General features: G+C 51.1%; 2 protein-coding genes across 4 annotated transcripts in view; one reads left to right on the forward strand and one right to left on the reverse strand.

Moving 5' to 3' along the window:
* The window catches only part of TACR2 (tachykinin receptor 2), a 10493-nt gene extending 5428 nt beyond the window's left edge, over positions 1-5065 (forward strand). Inside the window, exons 3-5 of the mRNA XM_024765500.1 lie at positions 164-314; positions 921-1117; positions 3987-5065. Coding sequence (XP_024621268.1) covers positions 164-314; positions 921-1117; positions 3987-4203 — 565 coding nt within the window. The 3' untranslated portion in view covers positions 4204-5065. The remainder of the gene's footprint in view (positions 1-163; positions 315-920; positions 1118-3986) is intronic.
* A 1453-nt stretch (positions 5066-6518) lies between these two features.
* The window catches only part of HK1 (hexokinase 1), a 72498-nt gene continuing 54745 nt past the window's right edge, over positions 6519-24271 (reverse strand). For all 3 annotated transcript variants that reach the window (XM_024765494.1, XM_024765496.1, XM_024765497.1), the window contains exons 11-18: positions 22706-22854; positions 22282-22401; positions 20826-20921; positions 19001-19100; positions 14773-14956; positions 12731-12886; positions 8939-9172; positions 6519-7403 (exon numbers count right to left, since the gene is read on the reverse strand). In XM_024765494.1, coding sequence (XP_024621262.1) covers positions 7259-7403; positions 8939-9172; positions 12731-12886; positions 14773-14956; positions 19001-19100; positions 20826-20921; positions 22282-22401; positions 22706-22854 — 1184 coding nt within the window. In that variant the 3' untranslated portion in view covers positions 6519-7258. The remainder of the gene's footprint in view (positions 7404-8938; positions 9173-12730; positions 12887-14772; positions 14957-19000; positions 19101-20825; positions 20922-22281; positions 22402-22705; positions 22855-24271) is intronic.

Below are 24271 nucleotides of genomic sequence, written 5' to 3' on the forward strand. Positions count from 1 at the left end.
CTTTTTTTTTTTTTTTTTTCAAACCAAGCCCTTGGGAGGTGGCCCAGGGTAGCCCGCCAGGGACAGCTCAGGGGCGTCAGCAAGGTCCTGGGGATTGAGTGCTGGCGGATGCTGGAGTCGCCCCCAGGTCGCCCCGTGCCTAGTCCCTTGATTCTCCTTCCAGGTACCACCTCGTGGTGATCGCCCTCATTTACTTCCTGCCTCTCGTGGTGACGTTCGTCGCCTACAGTGTCATCGGTCTCACGCTCTGGAGACGCACTGTCCCAGGGTACGAGGTGCATGGCACCAACTTGCGCCACCTGCAGGCCGAGAAGGTGAACTCCGGGAGCGGGGCCGGAAGTTTGGCCCCGCCTCGGGATCAGCCATTCCGGGCACGTCGCCTAGAGGGCGCCGCGGAGGATAGACTCCACCTGTAACTTGCCCTTGTCCCAAGTCCCTGGCCAGAACATTCATTCCTTCTTCCCGGGCGGGCGGACTTGCTTTGGTCTTTGGGCTGTGGCAGACACAGATTGCAGGGAGAGGGAGACCTTGGAACGCGTAGCTGGCATGGTCTCCTCTAAGGATGGGGTTAGGAACGCCAGCTCATCCACTCTCCAGGGAGGGGAGCTGCTCGGCTCTAACAGGGATCCAAGCCGCCTTTTAGAGGAGGTGGCTACCGAGCTGGGCTTTGAGGAGTGAGGACTTCAAAGGAAAGACAGCAGTGTGGACAGGGAGACCAGCCTGAGCAAAAGCCCCGAGGTGGAAGGCCCAGGAGCGTCTGGGTAGCAGAAGCTCTAGGGGCCTGAGCCTGTGGAGGTAGACAGGGCCTGCTTACTGAGGGCTTCTCAGGCTGGCATGAGACGTGCCTCGTGCTTCCCCTCGGGAAAACTGGGGCTTGGGGCTTCCAGGCTGAGGAGTGACCTGAGTCTCTCCTGGACCAGTCTGTGAAGACCATGGTGCTGGTGGTGGTGACATTTGCCATCTGCTGGCTGCCCTACCACCTCTTCTTCATCCTGGGAAGCTTCCAGGAGGACATCTACTGCCACAAGTTCATCCAGCAGGTCTACCTGGCGCTCTTCTGGCTGGCCATGAGCTCCACCATGTACAATCCCATCACTTATTGCTGCCTCAACCACAGGTGAGCCCTCACCCCAGCCCCTCTCCCCAGCCTAGCTCCACCTGGACTCCCCTGCACAGCTCGAGCCTGTGCCCGTCCATCCCCGCCACCATGGGATTACCATCCTCCCAGGGAGCCCCCAGCACAGTCCTCCCTCTGGTCCAGGCCTAACTCGAGCCCCACCTCCTCCCCAAAGCTTTGCCCCGTTGCCCAGGCCACAGCTCTCACGTCTGCCTGCCCCTGCTCTTTCTTCTGGGGGCTGCATCTGGGACAAGGAGAAGAAAGGAGGGGGACAGAGAGATGGAGGGAGGGGAGAGAGGGAGAAGGACAGCCAGAGAGGGTGGAAGGAAGGAGCCAGGTAAAGGAGGGAGGGACTGATGGTTTTAAGAGCTTCCTACACTGAGGAAGAACTGAGGACTGTCCCTGGGCGAGGAGAACAGCGCCAACCGCAGCAGAACGAAGCACTCAACCTGAGGCTGGGGGCCAAGACTAGAGGGGGAGCAGGTTGCTCCCTGGAAGATCACAGAAGGGGCTTTCAGGGCAGCTAGGAAGTGACCTTGGCAGACACTGCCAGAAAGGAAGGAGCCAAGTTCTCACTTCCCCCCAACCCTTGTACTTCTAGAGAAGTGTAGTCCCAGAGAGGGGCTGGCATTTGCTCAGGGGCACTTGCACAGGTGAGGAGGTGCTGGGCCAGGCAGGAGCCCCAGCCCAGGAGTCCTGCTTGCAGAGCAAGTCGTTCAGCCTCTCAGAAAGCCTTGACGGTGGAGCCAGGTAAGAGGAGATGAGAGGTGGACACTGAGTCCTGGCCTTAACAAGGCAGTGATGTGCGTGAGGTTGGCCCTGGGCATCTTTTATCACCTCCCTGCCCACATGTCCACACCACTCATAATGCCAGTAGGATCTTTGTTGCTCAGATATCCCACCCGGGGCAGGCCCGAAGGAAGTAAGAGACTGTACTTTTTTTTTTTTTTTTTTTGACTGTTTAATGGCTGCCAGAACCTTCCATTTGTCTCCTGAGAGGCAAATATATAATGGGAGGGAGGTGTTATCCCCATTTTACAGATGAGGAAACTGAGCCTCCAAAAGGAAGACTCTCCTAAACTCATACAGCAGGAATTCCATGTGTCTCCAAGGCCTTTAATCTCATCCCCGCATCACACATTTCTCTTGCATGCAGTTGTAGGAGTGCGAACTTGGAGACAGGGACTGTCACATCAGGGAGGGGGCTCCCAGCCTTCTGTGTCTGTGCACTGGTCACTCTCCCGCTACCCAAAGACACAGTCCCTGGGAGTCTGAACACCCCAGGGCTTTACAACTTCTGAATCATTCAGTATTTGATGACAATAGCTCTGAAGACTGGTGCTCCTGGCGGAATTTTCATTCTTCCGCAAAACGTTCACCAGTGGCTCTGTGCGCCCGGCACTGTTCCAGGCCCTTGGGACACCCTGGGGAACAAAAACAGTGATCACTATCCTCGGGGAGCTGACCCTCTAGTGGGGAGGTGGAGATAGACAATAAGCAAATGTAATGAGTAAATATACATTGTGTATTAGGTGATAAATCCTATAGAAAAAAGAAAAAGTAGAGCCGGGTAAGAGAGGACAGGAAGTGTCGGGGGAAGTAATGGGCATAAGGGTTGTGATTTTACAGGATGGTCAGGGTAGGCTTTACTAAGGGGTCTTTTGAGCAGACTTGAGGACTGAGTGGGCCCTGTAGGTGTCTGGACAAGAATTCCAGGCAGAGGGAACAGCCAAAGGACCCTGTGGTCAAGGTAAGGACTTGGGCTGGTTCTCTGACATGAGGAGCCTTGCAGTGTTCTGAGCGGGGGAAACACATGCTCTGATTCCCTTTTAAAAGAATCAGTCTTGCAACTGTGTTGGAACTGGACCACAGAGGAGCAAGGTGGGGGAGGCAGGGAGATGGTTAGGCAGGTGCAATAATCCAGGCGAGAGATGGTGGGTTTAGACATGTGACAAGTGGTCAGAGTCCGGAGACTGCTAAGGTAGAGCCAACAGAATTTGATGGAGAGGGAGTCAAGGATGACCCCAGGTGTCTGGCCTGAACTAGTGGAAGGACAGCGTGGTCAGTTGTCAGGAACTGAGACGAGGACGACTAGGGGGGTGTTGGGGGAAAAGGGTGGGGAGCTCGGGTTGGGACATGCTGAGTGTGGGCAGAGGCCATGAAGCTCCCATAATAAAGGCATTTATTGGGCTGCACCACGGAACCTTCAGAGCTACAGCGGGAGGAACCAAAATCGGGCCTGCTCTTCTGAAACTCGGAACCCCGCGTCTCCGGGAACAGACCATATAGTTCTTTCCCTCCCTCCGCATCACACAGGGTCTCATCTGTTCTGCCGGCTCTTTCTCACTTCTTCCAGTCACTCTCTGCCTCCTCTGATCTCCAATTTACAGGTGGACCCTCTTTGCTGCCTTGGGGAAAGTTGTCTATTTTTTAAGCAAATGTACTAAAACTTGGTAGTTCCATGTGTATATTTTCTTTCAAAGCATCCGTATTCTACCCAACATTGCCAAAGCCCCAAGTTTTTAAGGCTCCTCTTTGCATACTCCTTTAGAAGCCAATTAACAAATCGAACAAGAAAAGCTGTTGTGTCTTTATGACCGAACTTGGTTTATTTTTGTTTGTTTGTAATAACAAACGGTCTCATTCTGCTCACTTCAGTTCTTGGACTTAGCTCCAGATTACTTCTGGTTGTTTCCAAAAACCAAATCCACTAAAGAACGTGTCTCCCCAGAGACCCTGAGCTCGTAGGAGCGAGGCAGCGACTTTCCTCTGGAGGAGAGATCGGCTCCTGGAGGTGGGAGCAGCCACAGGACAGTTCCCATAACTGCCGCCCTCACTCCGTTGCTCAAGATGACCCTCCATCCCCCAGGTTTCGCTCTGGATTCCGGCCTGCTTACCGTTGCTACCCATGGGTCACGCCAACTGAAGAGGAGAAGATTGAGCTGACTCACACCTCATCCCTTTCCACGAGAGTCAACAGGTGTCACACTAAAGAGACTTTGTTCATGGCTGGGGACGTGGCCCCCTCTGGGGCTGCCAATGGGCAGGCTGGAAGTCTGCAAGCTGAAGTGTCTGCTGACCCCTGAACCCTTGTGCCTGGCTGCAGGGGGAGGCTTAGCACCCTGGAGAAGTAGCCAGAGAGACTCTCTACATCAGAGAGTTTGGCCCATGCCTCACCCTTCAGTACATCAATGGAAAAACAAGATGGGGCCAGGAACTCTGCAGTGGGTGCTGACTCTCCCAGCCACCCCTCTGACAGTGCTTCAGGGCATCCAATAAGTCAGAGAAGACAGTGTGAGCTAACATTTATCTAATCTGGGAGTTGCAAGCTCGAATGCCTCCCTGGGGCATACAACATGAGTAAACCGAATCCAGTATAAAAGAAAAACTGTAGATAAAATGATAAAAGGTAAGTGACTTTCAGTGTTGGGGCAAAAGGAAGGGTGGGGACTGTGGCAAACTGGAGAGCACAGGAATGCAAAGGGGACGACAGCCCAGCCGATCAGCTCTGGACAGATGCTGCCATGTGGCTGGGAGCCCAGTGTTGCCAGATCCTCCAAACCTTTCAAGAGAAGCCAGAAATCCAAATCTGTGAAACGTCCAGGTTTGTTCAATTGAGCTCCCATTTTTATAAATGTTGCATAAACCAAACAAAACACACCTGTCGGCAGCACCCAACCATGACACTGACCTATTATTAGGCTAAAGACACATGGAAAGAAGCTTCTTGTTTTGCAAAGCCCCTAACCTGTGAGCCAATCCAGGGCTTCTCTGCCTTAGCATCTAAGAACCCAGATCCACCCTGGTGTAGAAGGTGGTTAAAAGGAGCCTCAGGGGGCTTTCCTGGTGGCGCAGTGGTTGAGAATCTGCCTGCCAATTCAGGGGACACGGGTTCAAGCCCTGGTCTGGGAAGATCCCACATGCCGCGGAGCTACTAGGCCCGTGAGCCACAACTACTGAGCCTGCGTGTCTGGAGCCTGTGCTCCGCAACGAGAGGCCGCGACAGTGAGAGGCCCGCACACCGCGATGAAGAGTGGCCCCCGCTTGCCGCAACTAGAGAAAGCCCTCGCACGGAAACGAAGACCCAACACAGCCAAAAAAATTAATTAATTTTAAAAAAGGAGCCTCAGCTGGGTGGCCTCAGACAAGTCACAATGACCTTCAGCTCCTTTCCCTTTCAATGGCAAAACTACCTCACAGGGATGCTGTGAGGATGATGGGAGTGATGCCTATAAACTGGCAGGCCCAACACAGGTTAAGTGCTTCATAAACAGCAGCTGTGACTTATTACTTCCAGGGCAGCCGTTTGACCTGAATTCCGCAAGTCAGCAACACAGCCCTCACGCTTACTTCTGCTCAGGGAGGTGGCAGGCAGAGAACACCCACTGTCCCATCTCCCAGAAAGCTCCAGGCCCAGCCCAGTCCACACCTCACCCTGCTTGCTGACTCACCCTTCCCACCTCATGGCCCCTCCAGAAGCATCACGTAACACTGTAAATGCACACCTAGAGTTCAATGTTATCTGTGTTCTCCACAAGATCACTGTGTCATAGGCACCAGCAGTGACAAATAAAGGGACTCTGGTCTCACCAAACCAAGGGAGCATGCAGTCAGTCCTGGGAAAAGCCACCAGAGGTGTGGTCATGGCCTGGGAGACTCACATCGCACCTCAATCACAGGGTACCAGAATGTGGACTGATGTGGGGTCCACAGACAGGCTGGGGGAGAACCCCAAACGGCAGCCACAGAGTGGAAGAGCACCTCAGGACTGCGGTGGGGCAGGGATGACAGCGTCAGACAAAGGCCCACAGAAGGGGTTCGTTTATGACGGGGGTTGGGGAGAGGACAGCAACCCTGCTACCCTGGGCTGCTGCAAGGCCTCACCTGCTCAAGGCAGGGGATATCTTCATCCATCGTCCTGGAGTTGGCAGAGAGTGTGATGAGGGCAGGACCCGCTCTAGCACAGCAGGAGGGAGGGCCAGTGTTGCCCTGTCCTCTCATGGGGCTTCCAACAGCCCCCGCAAGCCAAGCTGACTTTTCCTTTGTTCCAACTACAAGTGAGGAGGCCAGGCTATTGGAAGACGGAGGCCTTCCATCCCTTTACCTTCTGAGAGGTGTCGAGGCGGGGGCTGCAGGAGTCCCTCCCTGCGGTAGGCCCCCGGGGCTGGAGCAGGGAACTGGAAGGGCAGGTGCTAGAAGAAGGGGAGAGGCTACTTCTTGACCCTCTGCAGGGAGAGTACAGAAGTCCTCAAGCCAAAAGAAGGCTGCACGCTGAAGAACACAGCCTTCATTTAAAACTCTGCCCTGACCCAGAAGGCCACGAGACCCCCCCCAGGGTTTGGTTTCTGCCACATCCCCCGATGTCCTCCCCACTCCCCAGCCATTAAGCGTCACTCGGGGCTTTGAATTGGTACAAAGTTTACTAGGTCATACAACATGGCTCACAAAAGCGATGGGAAATTCCAATGAGCGTACTGTTTCTTGATTGGTTCGTTTTACCCAAACGGAGACAAGACACTTTCCCGCAGGACTGCCCACCTCCCCTCCGCAAGACAGACAGGATGCAAGACTGTCACAATGTGGCTATGACCAGTTCCATGGACACACAGTTCAGAGGCATTGACACGCCCTGATGGGACACCAGACAGCAATGGGTGCGGGCCGGGAGGAAGCGGCGGCTGACGCACCCGTGGGAGGAGTCCCGGCAGTGTCTGCTGGTGAAAATACATTGCACACGGGGGACACATCCCCAAGGACGGGCTGCGGAGGCCCATAAGGCCTGTCAGATGGTGTGACTTTTCATTTTGGGCCAATAAATAACTGTTGGACTAATGCATAAGTTAGAAACGGACGCCACTAAAACTTCACATGTGGGGAACGTACGACCAGGTTGAAGTCAAATCATGCAAAGTGGCAGGGCAGGTGAGGAGGGATCTGGAGGTCAGGGAGATTACCAACAGCACACACTCTATTTTGTACCCTATGTTACGCGCCATTAGTTGGCTTCTGTTTTCCTCCCCGCGGTGGTGCTGGCGGGCTTTGGTGCTGGCGTCTCCCAGCACAGCTCGCTGGGCAGAACAGGGGGGCGCTGCTTGAAGAGAGAAGTGCTGGAAGGGCAGCAGGCTGGGGGGTCCAGGACTCTTAGCTGCTCGTTTCTTGCCGGAGCCGAACGCCCACTGCCGTGATGAGGGCGGCTCCCTTGCCGCTACCGTCTTCGGATAAGAGGAAGGACACGTTACACTTTGGTGACAGTTCCTTCACGGTTTGGTGCATGATTCTGGAGAAACTAAAAATGACAAAAATAGAGAAGGGTAGGTAGAGGAATATGAGGAGAGATGCCGGACCCACCTGAAGACACTGAAGCACCCTAACAATAAGGAGGGAAGCGAGATGGGAGGGGCTGCTTGGAAGCAGCTGTGGCTTATTGAGAACGTCTGGGAGAAAGTGGGTTTACAGCCAGTCCTGTTACAATTTGCAGCAGGGAGGCACAACAGAGAATCCAAAACCAGCTGCTCTGTACACCTTCTGAGGGTTAAGGCATGAGTAACGCACCCAGACGGCTCCCATCCTCAAAGCCTGAGGCTCCGAGGGGACAGAAAACCAAGAAGGGGTGCTGGGACCTGCGGGCCAAGCTGGTCCGGCACTGGGTCAGCTCAGCAAGCTGCATGGAAACGAACATCACCCACCCCCAGCTGCAGTCCTCTGAGACCCCAGCCCAGCACCTGAAGCTAAGAGAGGGAGCCCCCCACCCCCATGAACACTCAGGGCAGTGGGGCTCTTAGAGGAAATACTGACTGCCCTTTGCTGAATTCCTACTAGGTGTCCCACACTTTATATTTGTGATGTCCGGCCTGCCGGTGGTCATTTTCCCATGAAGAAGAGGAGACTGGGCAGAGATGAAGCCACTGAGCACAGCTCCTACATGGTGGTACCAAGATTAAAACCAAGCATGTCCATGCGTGGCTTCAAAGCCTAGCTCTAAACCACAGTGACAACGAGGACAGCTGTAAAGGTGGAGAGACAGAGGTCGGGGTGGAGCCCAACAGATGCTTTCATCCCAAGCCACGGCAGGCAATGCCTACACTGAGCTGGGTGAGGTTGCTTTTAGGTGGAGTGAGCGGCCCAGTTGACTGGGGACAGTCCCAGTGTGATTATTAGTAGCACTCTCTTGGCTGGCAAAAGTACCTCCATTTCGACAATAATATGGTCACTCTATTCATAAGAGCCAAGCTTTAGGATGTGTGGTAGATCAAAGAGCAGATGGGCTCACTTCTCCTCCTCCAGCATATGGGGTGCTGGACACCCGACCAAAACGTCAGGGAGGTCACATCCCACCCGCCTCCCTTCTACAAAGCCCAGGGCCAAAACCGCTCCTGCCTTCCAAGGCTCTTGACAAACTGATTTAGCAGGTGGACAAGACAGTGGGCCCTCTTCCGCTTTCCTTCACTCCCTCTTCCCGCTTACCAAACACAGCCTCCCGGCCAGGCTGATGGGTAAGTGCACACCCACCCTTACCTCCTTTCCTGCTCCCCACCTGGATGAGAGAGGCCCAGGAGGAGGGGAAAGCAGGAAATGCCAGGCCACAGGTGTGAGCTGGCCAAGGGAAGCCATTTCTCCACCTCCCCAGGCATCCCAGGTAAACTTCAGAGCAGCTCATTTCCTCGTCCCAGACAAGCCCCACCCTGACCACACAGCCTGCAGGTTGGCTGTGTCCTGCTGAGGAACTTTCCTGGTGGGAATCACATCCTGATGTCCCATAGCCATAAAGGGGCTTTGCCTGCCCAGGAAGCTCTGCCCATCCCCACCGGAAGCCCCACTCACTGCGGATGAAGCTTGTAGAGCGTCCCGTCCACGCCCACAGTCACGTTGAGGTGGTCCAGCCCCCTGTTCTCGCGGATCTTGTCCACCACGGCAGCCATACCTGCGCCACACAGCTGTGCGGCCCTCTTGGACACTACCCCGCACACGGTCTTCACGAGGATGCTGTCGTCACACGTGCTGTTCAGGCCAAGTTGCTGGAGGATGGCCCGGACCTGCAGCAGCGCTAATCGGTCGCTGTGGGGAACAAAAGCCAGGAGGCTGGATGAAGCAGGACCCACGAGAGCAGCACAGAAGCCGCCGACTCCAAAGGAGCCGGCCCCAAATCACTGCACTTATCCACGAAAAGTGTCATGGGGTTTTCTCTCCTCTTCAAAATAACATTTACTTGTCTATTTTTTTTAATGATCCCCAAAGTATTACATGTTAAGTTGTAGAAAAACTAGCAAATCTAGAAAAATAAAAATTGGAAAATTAAAACTATCTACAATCCCAACACTGGGGAAAATACTATTAACGTTTAAATATATTTCCTTCCAATCTATTTTTCTTGGATATCATTAAACAATGTCTTTGTCCTGATACGTGCATAGGCTTGTTATTTATTTGTTTATTTTTAAATTTTTGTTTTATACTGCAGTGTAGTTGATTAACAATGTTGCAGGCTTGTCCTTTATTTATGGTTTTCTTTCTTGCTGTTTTTCATGCTTCAAACATCTGAGCAAGTTCCCACCTCCTTGTCTGAGACCAAGATTGGTAAAAGCTGCCATAGTAGTCTATTCTGGGGATGACCATAATTTATTTAGCCAGTCTAGAGAAATTTAAGTTGTTTGCAATTTTCTGTTAATATAAAGTAACACTCTGATGCTGTTCCTGTTGGTGCAAGTCATATTTTCCCCTTAGGATACATTTCTCGGTCAAAGGGTTTTTGATACATATTGCCAAGTGCCTTTCTGAAAGTTATATCAATTTACTGTCTCTAACAGAGTATTTGGCCTTACTTGTCCCCAGTGGAAAGGGGCTTCCCTGGTACAGTGGTTAAGAATCTGCCTGCTGATGCAGGTGACACGGGTTCGAGCCCTGGTCAGGGAAGATCCTATATGCCGCGGAGCAACTAGGCCCATGCGCCACAACCACTGAGCCTGCGCTCTAGAGCCCGGAGCCTCTACTGAGCCCACGTGCCACAACTACTGAAACCCACACACCTAGAGCCTGTCCTCCGCAACAAGAGAAGCCACAGCAACAAGAAGCCCGCGCACCACAACGAAGAGTAGCCCCCACTCGCCTCAACTAGAGAAAGCCCGCGCACAGCAACGAAGACCCAACACAGCCAAAAATAAAAATAAATAAAAGAAGTAAATTTTTTTTTTTTTGCGGTACGCGGGCCTCTTACTGTTGTGGCCTCTCCCGTTGCGGAGCACAGGCTCCGGACGCGCAGGCTCAGCGGCCATGGCTCACGGGCCCAGCCGCTCCGCGGCATGTGGGATCTTCCCGGACTGGGGCACGAACCCGCGTCCCCTGCATCGGCAGGCAGACTCCCAACCACTGCGCCACCAGGGAAGCCCAATAAATTTTTTTAAAAAATTAAAAACACTGGACAATTTGGTAAGAATGGCATCACACTGGTTTAATCTGTGCTCCTCTCTATTAGTGAGGATTACTGTTTTTGTTTACTGGCCATATGAACTACCTTATACCAAAACTCTTGTTCTCCTGAGATATTTGTCTCCTCATTAAACTGAAAGAGTTGACAATGACTGATGATGAACACAACAGCAGTGGTAAGAACAGTCAGCCTTTTTTGAGAACTTACTATGTGACACGTGCTTTACATACATCACCTTATTCCTCCTCCGAACAGCCAACTGATCCATGTATGATTATTCCCATTTTAAAGATGCGGGAATTGAGGCTCGGAGAGATCGAGTAACTCACCCCAAAGCTCACAGCCAATGGGGTAGAGCAGGTCTCAAGACCAGACCTGCCAAAGCTCTTGCCCACCATGCCATGCTCTGCATCTTGCATATATAATGCAAATGTTTTCCTTAGTTTTCTGTTTGTCTTTTAAGCTTGATGACGGATTTTGTTTTTATCTTATAGAACTATGCAGCTAAATTTGGCATTTTTTTCTTTATGATCTCTTCCTTTGCTATCACACTTGAAAGGACCTTCCCCAGCACTTCACACCCATCAGGATAGCTATTATTAAAAGAAAAACAAAAACAGGAAAGAATAAGTGTTGGCGAAGATGTGGAGAACTTGGAGCCCTTGTATATACTGTTGGTGGGATGTTAACATGGTACAGCCACTGTGGAAAATAGTACGGCAGTTCCTCCAAATAAATAAATAAGTAAAATAATTATGTGATTCAGCAATTCCACTTTTGGGTATACATCCCAAAAGAATTGAAAGCAGGGACTCAATTGTGTATTTGTACATTCATGTTCATAACAGCATTATTCACAACAGACAACAGGTGGAAGCAACCCAAGTGTCCATGGATGGATGAATGGATAAAAATGTAGTGTATACATACAAATTATTCAGCCTTAAAAAGCAAGGAAATTCTGACACATGCTACAACATGGATGCACCTTAAAGACCTTATGCTAAGTGCAATAAGCCAGTGTGAAAGGACAAATGCTATATGATTCCACTTACATGAAGTCACTAGAGGAGTCAAATTCATAGACACAGAAGGTAGAAGGGTGGTTGCCAGGGGCTGGGGGGAGGTGGGAAATGGGGAGTTAGTGTTTAATGGGTACACAATTTCAGTTCGGGATGATGAAAAAGTTCTGGAGATGGATGGTGGCGATGGCTGAACAACAGTGTGAATGTACTTAATGCCACTGAACTGTCCACTTCCAAAATGGTAACAATGGTAAATTGAATGTTATAATATCTACCACAATAAAAAAATGTTAACAAGAAGTATTCACTGATATTTTCTTCTCATTTTTCTCTGGCTCCTATTTTCCACACTTGGCCCTTGGGTGAACTTAGAATGAGGAGAGAAAGCAGTGGGGAGCTTGGTTCCCTATCATGGTGCCCGTCCCCCAACAGCTGTGAAATACTATCACTCCACGTGCCCAAGTCCTCGAGGGTCAGTGCCGCAGGGCCGCTGTCTGCAGCTAGCACTTCACCGCGTGGGTTCTGGTGGGCAGTGAGCTCTACCTGAAGGTTACAGACGCAGGCCTGGGCGAAAGCGAGGGGCAGACCCGAGCCGAGCCAGTGTCAGTACTGCTATCGTGACCATTCTAGTATGAAGGTGGCTTTTGCACAAGCTCTTTTGCTGAGCACTTTTCCACCTCTTCTCACAGCTCACTGTGGGAGATGGCAAAGGCACAGATGAAATGTTCACTCTACATGAGAAAAACAGGAGGAAGACAGAAGCAGCTCGCTGGGGGGGCACGGTGGGCGGGGAGCTATGCATCCTAGGCTGCCTTTCAGAGGAAAAGAGGGTGAGGCCAGACCAGGGGTGCTTGGCTCTTCTGGCCTCAATGGTCCTTCAATACAAGTATCTGTGATGCACCTTTCCTATCCTGAAATGTATCCTACTTACACACAGGATGATTTCAAACAAATCAATATAATGCCCTAACATACACGATGAATAAAAGGAAATGATTTATGGTAAAATTATGGAACTTCAAAATGCAACTGCTCAGGGCCTACTACTCCAGAGGAAGAACAAAACTCTCCCAAATGGCCAAAATGTCCCCTATGTTGCCTACTGCCCCCATCACAGCCCCCTGGCCAGGTCCACCTCTAATAGGGAAGGCCCTGCCCACTCACCTCTCGATCTGAGAGAGATACTTGGTCTGAAAGATGCCCCGAGTCTTCAGCGGCTCAGAGATCTGCCCTCGGAAGAGGAATCCCCTCTTGGTGAAGTCAATTAAGATGTTGCGGACGATTTCACCCAGGTACATACCGCTGATCATCTTCTCATACCTGGAACGAGAGGAGGGGACTGGGTGTCTGTATGAAGCCTGCGGTCTCACAGTAACCCGGGCGCCTTACTGTGCCTCACCGGCATCACCAACCCGTGCACCCAGCCCCGTGCTCCCTGGCAGAGGCAGAGCATGAGACCGGGAAGGACTGAGGAATCCCCAACCCTCCCAGGATCAGACGCGAAAGTACCAGCACTCTGTCACGCTGCTGGACCATCCTCTTCCTCACCTGACTCCCTGCCTTTGTCTGGCGAAACCCCACTCCAGCTCTCAGCTCTCAACTTGCCCAGCACGGCTCCAAGAGGTCTGTCCTCACCCTGCCTATCTCAGCTCCCATGCACCCTCCCTTCTTCACAGCACACACAGGTTCTCCGCCCCTTGGCACCCCTGCAGCGAAAGCCTCGAGGGGACAGAGAATGTGTGTCTTGCTCAGCTTTGAGTCCCAGGGCCCAGCACAGCTCAGCGTTGCTCTCAGTCAGGTGCTCAATCAATACCTGTAGAACCAGCAAACGGCTTAAAGGAACAAGACAACACAGGGAAAGTTCCCACTAGATTTTTGGAAAGTTTTGCCAAAACCCAGAGTGCTGGTCAAGTACCCACAGAGTGATAAAGCCACACAGGCTGGAGGACCCAGGTGGCCACCACACCCCTGAGGGTCACCTGTTCGTGGGGGCTTTTAATTCCTGTCCTCTCCATGCTCAGGAGCCTCAAGAAATGGCATGGGCTTTAAACGCTTCCATGCACACACCTCATCCCAGTGTCCCCAAGCTGGCACGACTCCACTGGAAAGTGGATACTCCAGAAGACTTCGGGTGGTCCACAGGAAAAACACGAAATAGAACTCCTATCATCAATTCCCATCTAGTCCTTTTCATTCCATCAAGGAGACATCTCCTTGGTGTTGATAAGTTTGATGCTGATATGGCTCTAACCACTTCCAACCTCTGCTGAGCTCCCTTATAACAAAGGGGGTCTTCCTGTAGAGCTGTCGGTAGGCACAGTAGCTAGGATTGAAATAACGCTGTTCTACACTATATCCATTTTATGGTAATATTGGTTTTCCTCCCTCATTAAATGTAAGAATACAAGCTGATTTAAAGAAAAACATTAAGCATAGGTGGTATTTGGAAAAGACAAAAATCTTGAGGTTAGCTGGAGAATCACTTATGTTTGGGAGGTATTACCCCCAGCTCTTCATTCTGTTCCTGGGGGCACAGCTTAGACCACCTCGTCTTGGCTATGGCAGAGGATGGCCTGATCCCTGGGAGCTTGAGACAAGGGGTCATTTGTCTCTATGCTGGGAAGGGTGGACACTGCCATCTTGGGGAGGGTCCCTGACACCCGAGCTGCAAAGATCCAATTAGCCACTAGGTGGTGCAGGAGGTCTGCCATGGGAAAAGGAGGAATTGGCGGTGGCGGGCCTCTGCCTCACCAGTGACGGGGAGCCCCCCACTCCCGCTGGCGACGTCCTAATTTCCCTTGCCCCTTGCCCTTTAACAACTGCAGGTCAAATGTGTCCTACTAAACAAGGCAAAAACCTGCTGACCAACAGATTTCTATTAGCCTGATGGGGAAGAAACAGAGAGCAATGAGAAGGCCAGAATGTTGCAGGATAAACACGGTCACTGAGAGGAGTGGTGTGGCCACTGCTACCCCGTCCCCAGAGGCACCTGCACAGAACATCAACCCTGGGCCATCTTGTACCATGTGCTGCCACCACCCTCCACCCCTAAGTTCTCTGCTCGCCTTGGGCCAAAAGCCAAGGTCAAGAGTGAACCTGAGGGACCACAGTCTCCAGGCTTTGTGCAAACCCCACTCCTAGAAACTTCTTCCATTGTAACAGGCAGAATGCCCTCCCATCCCGTCTCCTCCACCAGGTGGGATTACCTTTGTTTCCCAGCGTTTAGAGAATATTCATCCACCAGTTTGTCATAGATCGTTCTGATATCATCCAGACACCCGTTGTCCCCAAAGGCACCCCACTCCATGTTGATACACATTTGGCCCTCGTTTCCTTCTAGCGTCTCGACGTTTTTCATTTCTTCCATGTAGCAGGCATTGCTGCCCGTCCCTGGAATACACGAGGAGAGAATGAATGGCCACACCACCATGTTTAGTGGGTAGGGGGATTGCAGATAGACTTGGGGCCTGGGGCTCCACAGAGAGGGGCACACTTTTGAGATGAACAAAGTAATAGCTTCACTTTCCCAATGTCTTCCAGGAAAAATCTCAAAATATAAAGGCAAAATCAGAGTTAAAACTGCCCAGAGCATTTGATTAACTTACTTTATACTAAGACATCAACACCGAGAGCCTCGTGTGTTTACCTGTCCACACAGGGCTATGTTTATTTTAATACAAGATGGTCTTACAACAAAGGGATGTATTTTCAATGGTAGAAGTTCAGGCAGCATTCAGACTGGAAGGATATTTCTCTATTTCTCTTTCCTTCTCTCTGCACATACACATACACACACATATACTGTATTTATATGTACATACACACATACATATAAAATATTACATGGAGGGGTTGTCTACTACCCCACCATGTATGGACACTTATCTTTTCTTATCAAACTTGGCCGTGGACTCTGCCTGAATAAACTCTCCTGTGTGTTCCAGAATGAGGCCACAGTTAGTTCAGGGAAGGACAGTGTCCTGAGCATCTCAACGGTGCCCTTCTAAAGCAATGGTTCCTCACCATTTTGGTATCACAGATCTCTTTGAGATTCTGATGATTCTCCTGAGAAAAGGGATGTTTCCCTGAGTGCACCCCTACACTGTACACACACAAACAGACAAACGGCTTCCAGGGGACCAGGAGCCTCTGATCTCCATCCCTGACCTCCCCAGGGCAGGGCTAGTCAGACTGTGGCCCCCCAAGGACTAGGGCTGGACCACAAACTGTTTGCTGTTCTCGACTAGGAGTAGTTAGGTACAGATGCTGAGAGGAAGCGTTCTAAAACTTTCACAGCAGATTTAATAGCCAGACATCCAAACTTGTGGTCACTGGCCTCGTCTCAGTGAATGGACGGGAAATTTAAAAACCAGTCAACTAACCAAGGAGTCTCTCACACAGATATTTTAACATACACCTGAATCCCCTGAGGAGCTGTTAAGATGGATTTTCTGATTCAGGAGGTCTGGGGTGAGGCCTAAGACCTTGCATTTCTAACACGCTCGCAGGTGATTCTGAGGCTGCTGGCCAGGGATTACACTTGCAGCCGCAAGGCCCTCGAGCACCGTGGACCCACCCTGGGTGGGAGACAGAGGTCGATGGATTTTCAACATCTTTAAGGGACACAAGGACGCCTCTACCAGCTAGACAAGTGGGCTCTGGCTGTTTTATGCCCTTTAAAGAAACTTAAGTAGAATTCACAGATGCTTCTGACTGTGTAACTGTAAGCAGATAGGGTAGGGAGTCTCCAGAGAATGACAAACAGGCATGACTCTCTTGATATAAGAGGAGCCATTTTGGCCTAAGCCATTTTGTGGTCTAAGCCTGGCCACAATGCTTGCTCTTGAACAGGTCTCAGTAATAATGATTTTAAGGGAACAAAAGGACCAACTGTTACCAGGCATGAGAAGTAACAATAGCAAAGATCATAAATCAGTTGTAAAGGCTCCTAGCTCTGTTTCAGTGGTAAAGATTAGCCTGAAGCACTTTCTTGAGCTGTTTTGCAGAATTTAAACCTCCGCTGGGCACTCAACCACCAGATCAAGTGTAACCTAAGGGATGGTGATGTTGACCTTTCCTGACCCTCGTGACTTAAATCAACTGAAGCCTGGACTCTGTCAACCTTTTACCCAATTCTATACCGAATTCTCCTCTGCCCAAGCCCCTTCATGAATATGCACATACCCTTAGCTTAAAACTTCCCCAATTTTTCTGTTTGAGGAGACACTGCTATGGGAAAGATCCCCAGTGTTCTCTTTACTTGCTGCAAGTAATAAATCCTTCCTTCTGATCTTTGGTTTGGTTGTGTCCTTTAGCTTGACACCCACCAAGAAGCCAACCCAGTTTTCGGGTAACGTAACTGGATTATTTTCGTTTTCTCGACTCCCCTTCACCCAAAGTGTAAAACTGAGAGAAGAGGAGCCCCAGAAATGGAAGGGGTGCAAAGAAAGCCAAAACATGTAAATTATACTTCTTGCTCATGGGCGTTCTGAGCAGAGATCAACTGATGACAGAGGGAAAGAGTGACTTTGAAGGCAGCGGGAGAACCCCCTACTCCCACCCCCCACCTCCGAACCCCCGGCATTTGCGGGCCTGACCTCTGGGCAGGAAGGTGAGGTCAGGCCCAAGCAGAGAAAGTGCTGTGTCACTCTAGCTTTGCATTTCACACCTAAGCCCGTTCATAAGCAGAAGGAAGGGAGGGGCCGGGTGGAGAAATAAAGATTTGCAAAAGAAAGAAGAAACAAAGAGCCCCAAAGCCAGGCCCCAAATGACATTTACCTGGAGCTGCTCCCTAGCTTTTTAAAATTTCCACAGGAGCCAAAAGTGGTTTAACAAATGAAAAGGGCTTCCTGGCACCAGGAAGGCAGCCTGCTGGGGCCTTCTCCCAATCTCCCAGGTCTACGCAGCAGGCTGCTTGCTGACTCTCTCTGCCAAGGGATGCTCTGCAGGTGTTAGCTAAGAAACCCGGGCCTTTTCCCAGCATCCCTGACATTAGGAACAGCATCAGTTAGGCAAATGCTTTTCTTGTAGCCTAAAATCAAGAAGCTTCTGGAATCTTGTGCTCTCAAGGCCCAGACCCCTACTGTGCTTGGATTATAAGGGAACAACCTGCAAAGCCAGATAATCCCTCTGCCTCTAACCGAGCAGGACCCTGTGGGGCCTTCCCGGGACAGACCCCTCTCCCATATCCTCTACTTTAGCTCCTCTCTGAAGTACCTAGATAATAGTGTCTGATGCACATTCCCTAAGTTGTTTCACTTATGCTAAAACCCCCACCAAATGGAAGATTTTAGCTACCTGATAACCTTGAGAACATAGCCCCAGGCCTGCTGGAGCCTAAGGACTGATAATGTTAACCCCTGTGACACCGTCCTGTTACCTCACCATCAACCAACCAGAGAATTGTGCATGAGCTGATCACAGACCCTGAGACGCCCCTCCCTCACCTGGCCTTTAAAAAGGCTATGCTGGGGGCCTCCCCGGTGACGCAGCAGTTGAGAATCTGCCTGCCAATGCAGGGGACACAGGTTCGAGCCCTGGTCTGGGAGGATCCCACATGCCGCGGAGCAGCTGGGCCCGTGAGCCACAACTACTGAGCCTGCGCGTCTGGAGCCTGTGCCTCGCGACAAGAGAGGCCGCGATAGTGAGAGGCCCGTACACCGAGATGAAGAGTGGCCCCCGCCTGCCACAACTAGAGAAAGCCCTCGCACAGAAACGAAGACCCAGCACAGCAAAAATAAAAATAAATAAAAAGGCCGTGCTGAACTGTAGGGAGGAGTTCAGGCTTTCTGAGCGTTGGCTGTCCTGGACTCCTTGTATGGCGCCTCGCCTCACAGTAAACGCTGCCCTTTCGGTCCTATGCTAATCTAACTCTTTGTCTATTCCCCGCTCCCCCCAGCAAAAAACCAAAAACATAACAAAACATAAAAAATGCTGCACTCTTCCTTCACCACAAGCCAGTGTCAGGAGATTGGCTTTACTGTGTACAGGTGAGCAGACCCAGATTCTGGCTCAGTTAATATGCCTCCCACTTCAGCAGCTGGGACCACTGGTGCTAAAGGCCCAATGGCGCCCAGACTGCCCTCTGGCCCTTCTCCACAGTCAGGAGAAGAGGAGGCTTGCTTTCTTCCCAGCCACAGGCCCCGTCCGCTGGGGGCCGTGGGAGCCACCGGGGGTCCGCACTCCTGGAGAGCTCCGTTCCTGCTGACAATCTGCTTGCGGTCAACTGGAAGCCTCGTGGGCTGGGTGTTGGGAGGGGAAATCCCTGAAGAGCCCTGCAGCCTCAGGCCATGATGAAACTCTGGAGGTGGTTAAGGGAACAGTGCTGACAGATATACTGTCTCACACTAAGGGCTGAGCTGTTGGCTCAGGGCCCCACAGAACAGGAAAACCCAGCCTACCCTGCCCCAGAAAAAGACCTTCCGGGACACCCACCTACGATGAGTCCAACCTCGCAGGTGGGCTCCTCATAAGCACAGGTCATCATGGTGCCCACCGTGTCATTGACCACAGCCACCACGTCCAGGTCAAATTCCTTTGGAAAGAAAGAGACACAGGTTTAGCTTTAGGGGAGGGACAGCGCTGCCCGGCTTGAGTTCTGCAGGGTCACTGCTGCACTGCAGTGAGAAAGCTGCTGGTGCATCATCTGAAAGAGCTTCCTTAGCAGCCTGCGAAAGGTAATGAAATGCTTCTTCACTAAACATCTACTGTTAATGATGTGTCTGAAGCTTGAGCTCTGAAGAAAGGAAGTATTCTACCCATTTCACAAATGGCAATGAGTCCTAGAGAGGCAGCCCAGTGGGCACTGCGGAATGGAGAAGAGACAAGGGACAATGGCCAAGTAACTCTTTCTCTTGGCAGGTTAAAGTATTATAGCCTTTCAGAGGGCAAAATGGAAGTACCAAATCCATGTCTTAGAATCTGTTCTTCGGAGACAAGCATACAGGTACACAAAGGCACATACAAGGGTATTTGTGTGACTTATGCAAGCCAGAAGGAGAAACAACCCAAATCTAGATCAAAAGGGGCATGTAAGGCCTGGTTCGGGCAAACTCCGGAATCCTGCACGGCCAAGAAAGTGAATGAGGTTGGCCTCTATGTACCGACACGAAAAGACTCCTATTTCATAGTAAGTGAAAAAAGTCAGCTGTAATATAGTATACATGGTATGACTCCCATTTTTTAAATGTGTGTATGTTGGTATACACATGGAAAGTACATTGGAAGAACACTGAGATTAAGAGTTGTGAAATGGGCAAAAACAGGGCATCAGGTTTCTTTTCAATGAAATATTAGCTGTCGTCTAGCACCCTCTTCCAGGAACAATCGACCCCTCTTCCAACCCATACATTTCAGCCTCCCTGACTGCTTGTGTATATTAATTAACCTGCTCTTCTGAACTGGAGACACTTGAACGGACTTTTTTTTTTTTAACTTCTAACTGATTCCCTCATTAATTAATGAGTTAAATAAAAACTTCAGAATTTTTCATTTTATATTTTGTCAGTCAATGTCCTCCAGCCAAAGACCAACAGAAACATATCCACAGTGGACAAAGCTGCACTTCCTGACTGGTTGGTTGCAGCACAGGCAAACACATTCCATGGTGCGTGCCAGAAAGTACTAGAGAGCACAGTTATAGGATGTGAGCCTGCGCTGGTGGTTTTAGGGAGGGTTCTAAGAAGTGGGGTTTTGCTCAGGACTGGATGCTGTCAGGAAGCAGGGCCATCTCCGAGCACGTGCCAAGTTCTGCCATGACGACGCAGTGCTTCCTGCTCATCTGATTCCACCGCGGCCGCAAGGGGGCTGTGATGACGGCTGTGCTCTGCGACAGTGCCAGGCTGTGCCCCACGGCCAGGGGCTGCTTTTCCCTTTTTCAAGCTGGAGGAGAGCCATGATTTTACCTTCCTTAAACTATCCTTTAATAACACAAAACTGTTCTGCTCTCTTTTATTGCCATCAGTTGGGGAAACCTTAATACAACCTTGTCACAGGGTTCTGTATCGTATGAATTCTTTATTTTTTTATTTTTGCGGTACGCGGGCCTCTCACTGTTGTGGCCTCTCCCGTTGCGGAGCACAGGCTCCGGCTGCATAGGCTCAGCGGCCATGGCTCATGGGCCCAGCCGCTCCGCGGCATGTGGGATCCTCCCGGATCAGGGCACGAACCCGTGTCCCCTGCATCAGCAGGCAGACTCTCAACCACTGCGCCACCAGGGAAGCCCATGAAAGATTTTTAAAAACATCCTTTTAATAGTTACCTCTCTCCTTTTTACCGCATCCCTCAGTAAGGTCGCTACATCCTGCCCCACGCAATCAGTTGCCTTAAAACCTTTCGTCCAGGTGATCAAGATTCCCTGCAATAGGAAGGGCAGTGGGAGAGTCCTGTGTCATTAATCCTTCTAGGCAGAATACAAAATTCCACCCCCTCCTTCCAGAGTAATACCTGCTAAGAATTGATAGTGAGACGATGCTGGAACATCTTAAGCATAAACCAATAAAATACAAAGAGTCCTCCGCAGGCCTGCCCCCTCTCGCTGTCCTCACAGTGGTCTGGTTTGTAACCCCCACTTCACAGATGGAGAAACTGAGGCATAGAAAGTTAACGGTGCTGCCCGTGGTATAACCAACTAGTTCCTCTGAAGAACAGTTTGCCAAAAACATAAGTGGAGAAATGCAAATTTTTAGTAACACTGTTACTACCTAAAGTAAACTTTAGGTTTGATTGGAGTGTAGTGTATATACTTGCTGGGTGTGTCCTCACTATGATGACGGTATAAGTGAACGGCTTTTAAAAATCACCAGACCTTTTCAAAACTGCAAAACCAAGTTTACATGGATCCACCTGTTGAGATCTAAAAGAGTTATTAAGAAGGAAAAAGACCCGAGTCAGCACTGTATCTGGATTAACTGGCTTCTAGAGGCAGGTGGCCCTGCCCAGCTTGCCAAGTGCTGCCAATCATGTGCCTCAAACCCTGGCCTAAGGTCCCGCGTGATGTGATGCCAACACCGGGGCCTGCTCCCTGGCCATACCTCTACCTGTGAAAACACAGAGGATGGGTCTCGCCTGCAGGATTCTGCACAACCGCTCCCTTCCACACAGAACGTCCCCCCGGGCCTGCCAACACCCCTAAGCGTGGTGCCAGTGTTGCTGGAGTAGGCTGAGATGCTCCACTAGACTGGCGGCTTCCCGAGGGCAGGAACTGTGTGGCCAGCTTGTGGTCCTCAGCAGGTGCTCAAGCCCTGACCTTGAGCCCTGGTTCATTCCATTTATTGAATAAACATTTATTAAGCATCTTCTCTGATAGCACACTGTGCTAGGGCCTGTGGGGAACACAGGTCCTCGGCTCAAGGAGCACACAACGTCGCAGAAAAGAGAGACACCAAAGATCACTAAAAACTGTGTAAGAAGTGCTATAACCAGGCAACATGAGAGGAAACAGGGAACACTCACGAGGGTGAGATTCTTTTTGCCTGGAGGACCAGAAGGCTTCCCAGAAGAGGTGAATTCTTTAAATGATAAGATGAAAGAAGAGTAGAGTCTTAAGGTGTGCTGGAGGGTGTGGCGTAAGGCCTGGGTCAACCCACTGTGACAGCTAAACTGTCCCAGAATCGAGGGAGGACACAGAGGCTGGAGAGGCTTCAAGAGCTGACCCACACTGGCCAAGGGACAGTCAGCACCGCCCGGTGTCTGATGCCTGAAAAAAGGAGACTCACCGCGTCCAAGCTCGTCTGCTTGCAGGGAAACGAAAACGTGAAGCCCAGAGGCATTCTGGGGCCCTTGATGCCCATGTAGTCCAGGAAGTCAGAGATGCAGGAAACGATGTGGTCAAACAGCTTTAGGAGAAAAGAAGGGCTTACTCATGTACCCTCTAGTTTCACACCTTCAGTGCATACATACAAGTACACACACATACACACCCGCGCCCGACACATGCCGAGCAAGCCCCTCTCCCTAGTATCTTCCCAGCCCCTGAGCATCCGAAGCCCAGCATGGCTGAATGTACCTGATGCTTTCGGGCCACACAGACACAACTGCACAGCGGCATGTATCACATGCAGGTTCTGGGGCCCAACGATGCCACTGGCCAGGTCTGTGACGCACATATGCCATGGTGGTGTAAAAGCAAACCTGTCTCACCTCTTCCCCAGTGCCCTGCATGATTTCTGTGGGAATGGCGTAGATCTTGTTGTGCATTTCCACTGTTCTCTTTTTCCCACTACGAATTTTCACCAGCAAGACGCGGAAATTTGTTCCTCCAAGATCCAGGGCCAGGAAGTCACCGTGCTCTGTTGTGGTCAAGAATATAAAGAAGGTCAAGAAGAGTTAGTACTGCCTCCTGGCAGCCAGTAGCCCCAAGACGTCAGACTTTCAAGGGAGGAGGCCACATATTAAATATAGGGGAGAAGCTGTTAAGTCTTCCCTCAGCACACAGCCCAGGCTCAGAGAGGGTGGGCACCAACTCATGACCACCGCAGCCTCTGAGCCACGCTAGAAGGACAAACAGCCCCATGGATGAAGCATCTGTCACAGTAAACAAATAGATTTTACCAGGCTACTAAAAAGCTTGGCAACAATGACCTGATCTTAGGGAACCTCATATAAAAATTAATAATGTATGTCAATGTGTAGAGTGTTACAAAAATGGCCACAATCATTCCTCCCTGTATGCAGGCTTCTTTGCAAAGTGACTTTGCAGTTCTTCCCGTCAAAAGATGGAATCTGGGCTTCCCTGGTGGCGCAGTGGTTGAGAGTCCACCTGCCGATGCAGGGGACGCGGGTTCGTGCCCCGGTCCAGGAAGATCCCACATGCCGTGGAGTGGCTGGGCCCGTGGGCCACGGCTGCTGAGCCTGCGCGTCCGGAGCCTGTTCTCCGCAACGGGAGAGGCCACAACAGTGAGAGGTCCGCGTACCACAAAAAAAAAAAAAAAGACGGAATCTATTTCCGTCTCCCCTTGGATCTGGCCTGGCCTTATAACTTGCTTTGGCCAACAGAGTGTGGCAGAAGCGGAGCTGAGCCAGCCCCAGCCTAGGCCTCCAAGAGGCTTTGAGGTCTCCCTCTCCCTCGTGGACCCTGCTGTTACCATGTGAACAAGACCGGCGGCCCGCTGGAGGATGAGACATGTGGCCAGGCACTCCTACACCCCAGCTGACAGACAAATGCTGGACATGTAAGGGAGAGCCTCCCAGGGACTGCAGATGCATGAATGAAAGTTCAGCCAAGCCTGGCCCAGATGAGCAACGATAAGTTGCTGACCCAGGGTCCCCTGAGCCACAATAAGTGGCTGCTGTTTAAAGCCACTAAGTTTCACGGTGGTTTATAATGCAAGAGTAAGTAGCTTACACATAGGACATACTCATATCACAAACAGTCATCAGCATCCCCCCAGTGCTCAGCTCCAACAGGACCAGCAAGGTCAGCAGTACGGGGTTGGACGCTGAGCTCCAATCTACCCGGGTATAACAATCCCCAGGCCTCCGTGTGCCTCTCCACCAGGACCTAGGAAGGGGCAGTGAGTGTTTACCCTTCTTCTACTTTCCTGTGTTTATCAGAGGCCCTATAGCAATCTCAGTGCTTCGGGATCTGCCCAACTCTGTTCTCTTAAGAACACTTTCTAATTCTGAACAGGGCTGTGGTTTTAGAGACAGCGCCTGCCTGGGAGGCTGGACCAGGGGAAATAGACTGCCTTGAGTCACACACACGGC

This window comes from Neophocaena asiaeorientalis, unplaced genomic scaffold (assembly GCF_003031525.2).
Source record: "Neophocaena asiaeorientalis asiaeorientalis breed wild unplaced genomic scaffold, Neophocaena_asiaeorientalis_V1.1 scaffold31, whole genome shotgun sequence".
Taxonomy (NCBI): Eukaryota; Metazoa; Chordata; class Mammalia; order Artiodactyla; family Phocoenidae; genus Neophocaena; species Neophocaena asiaeorientalis.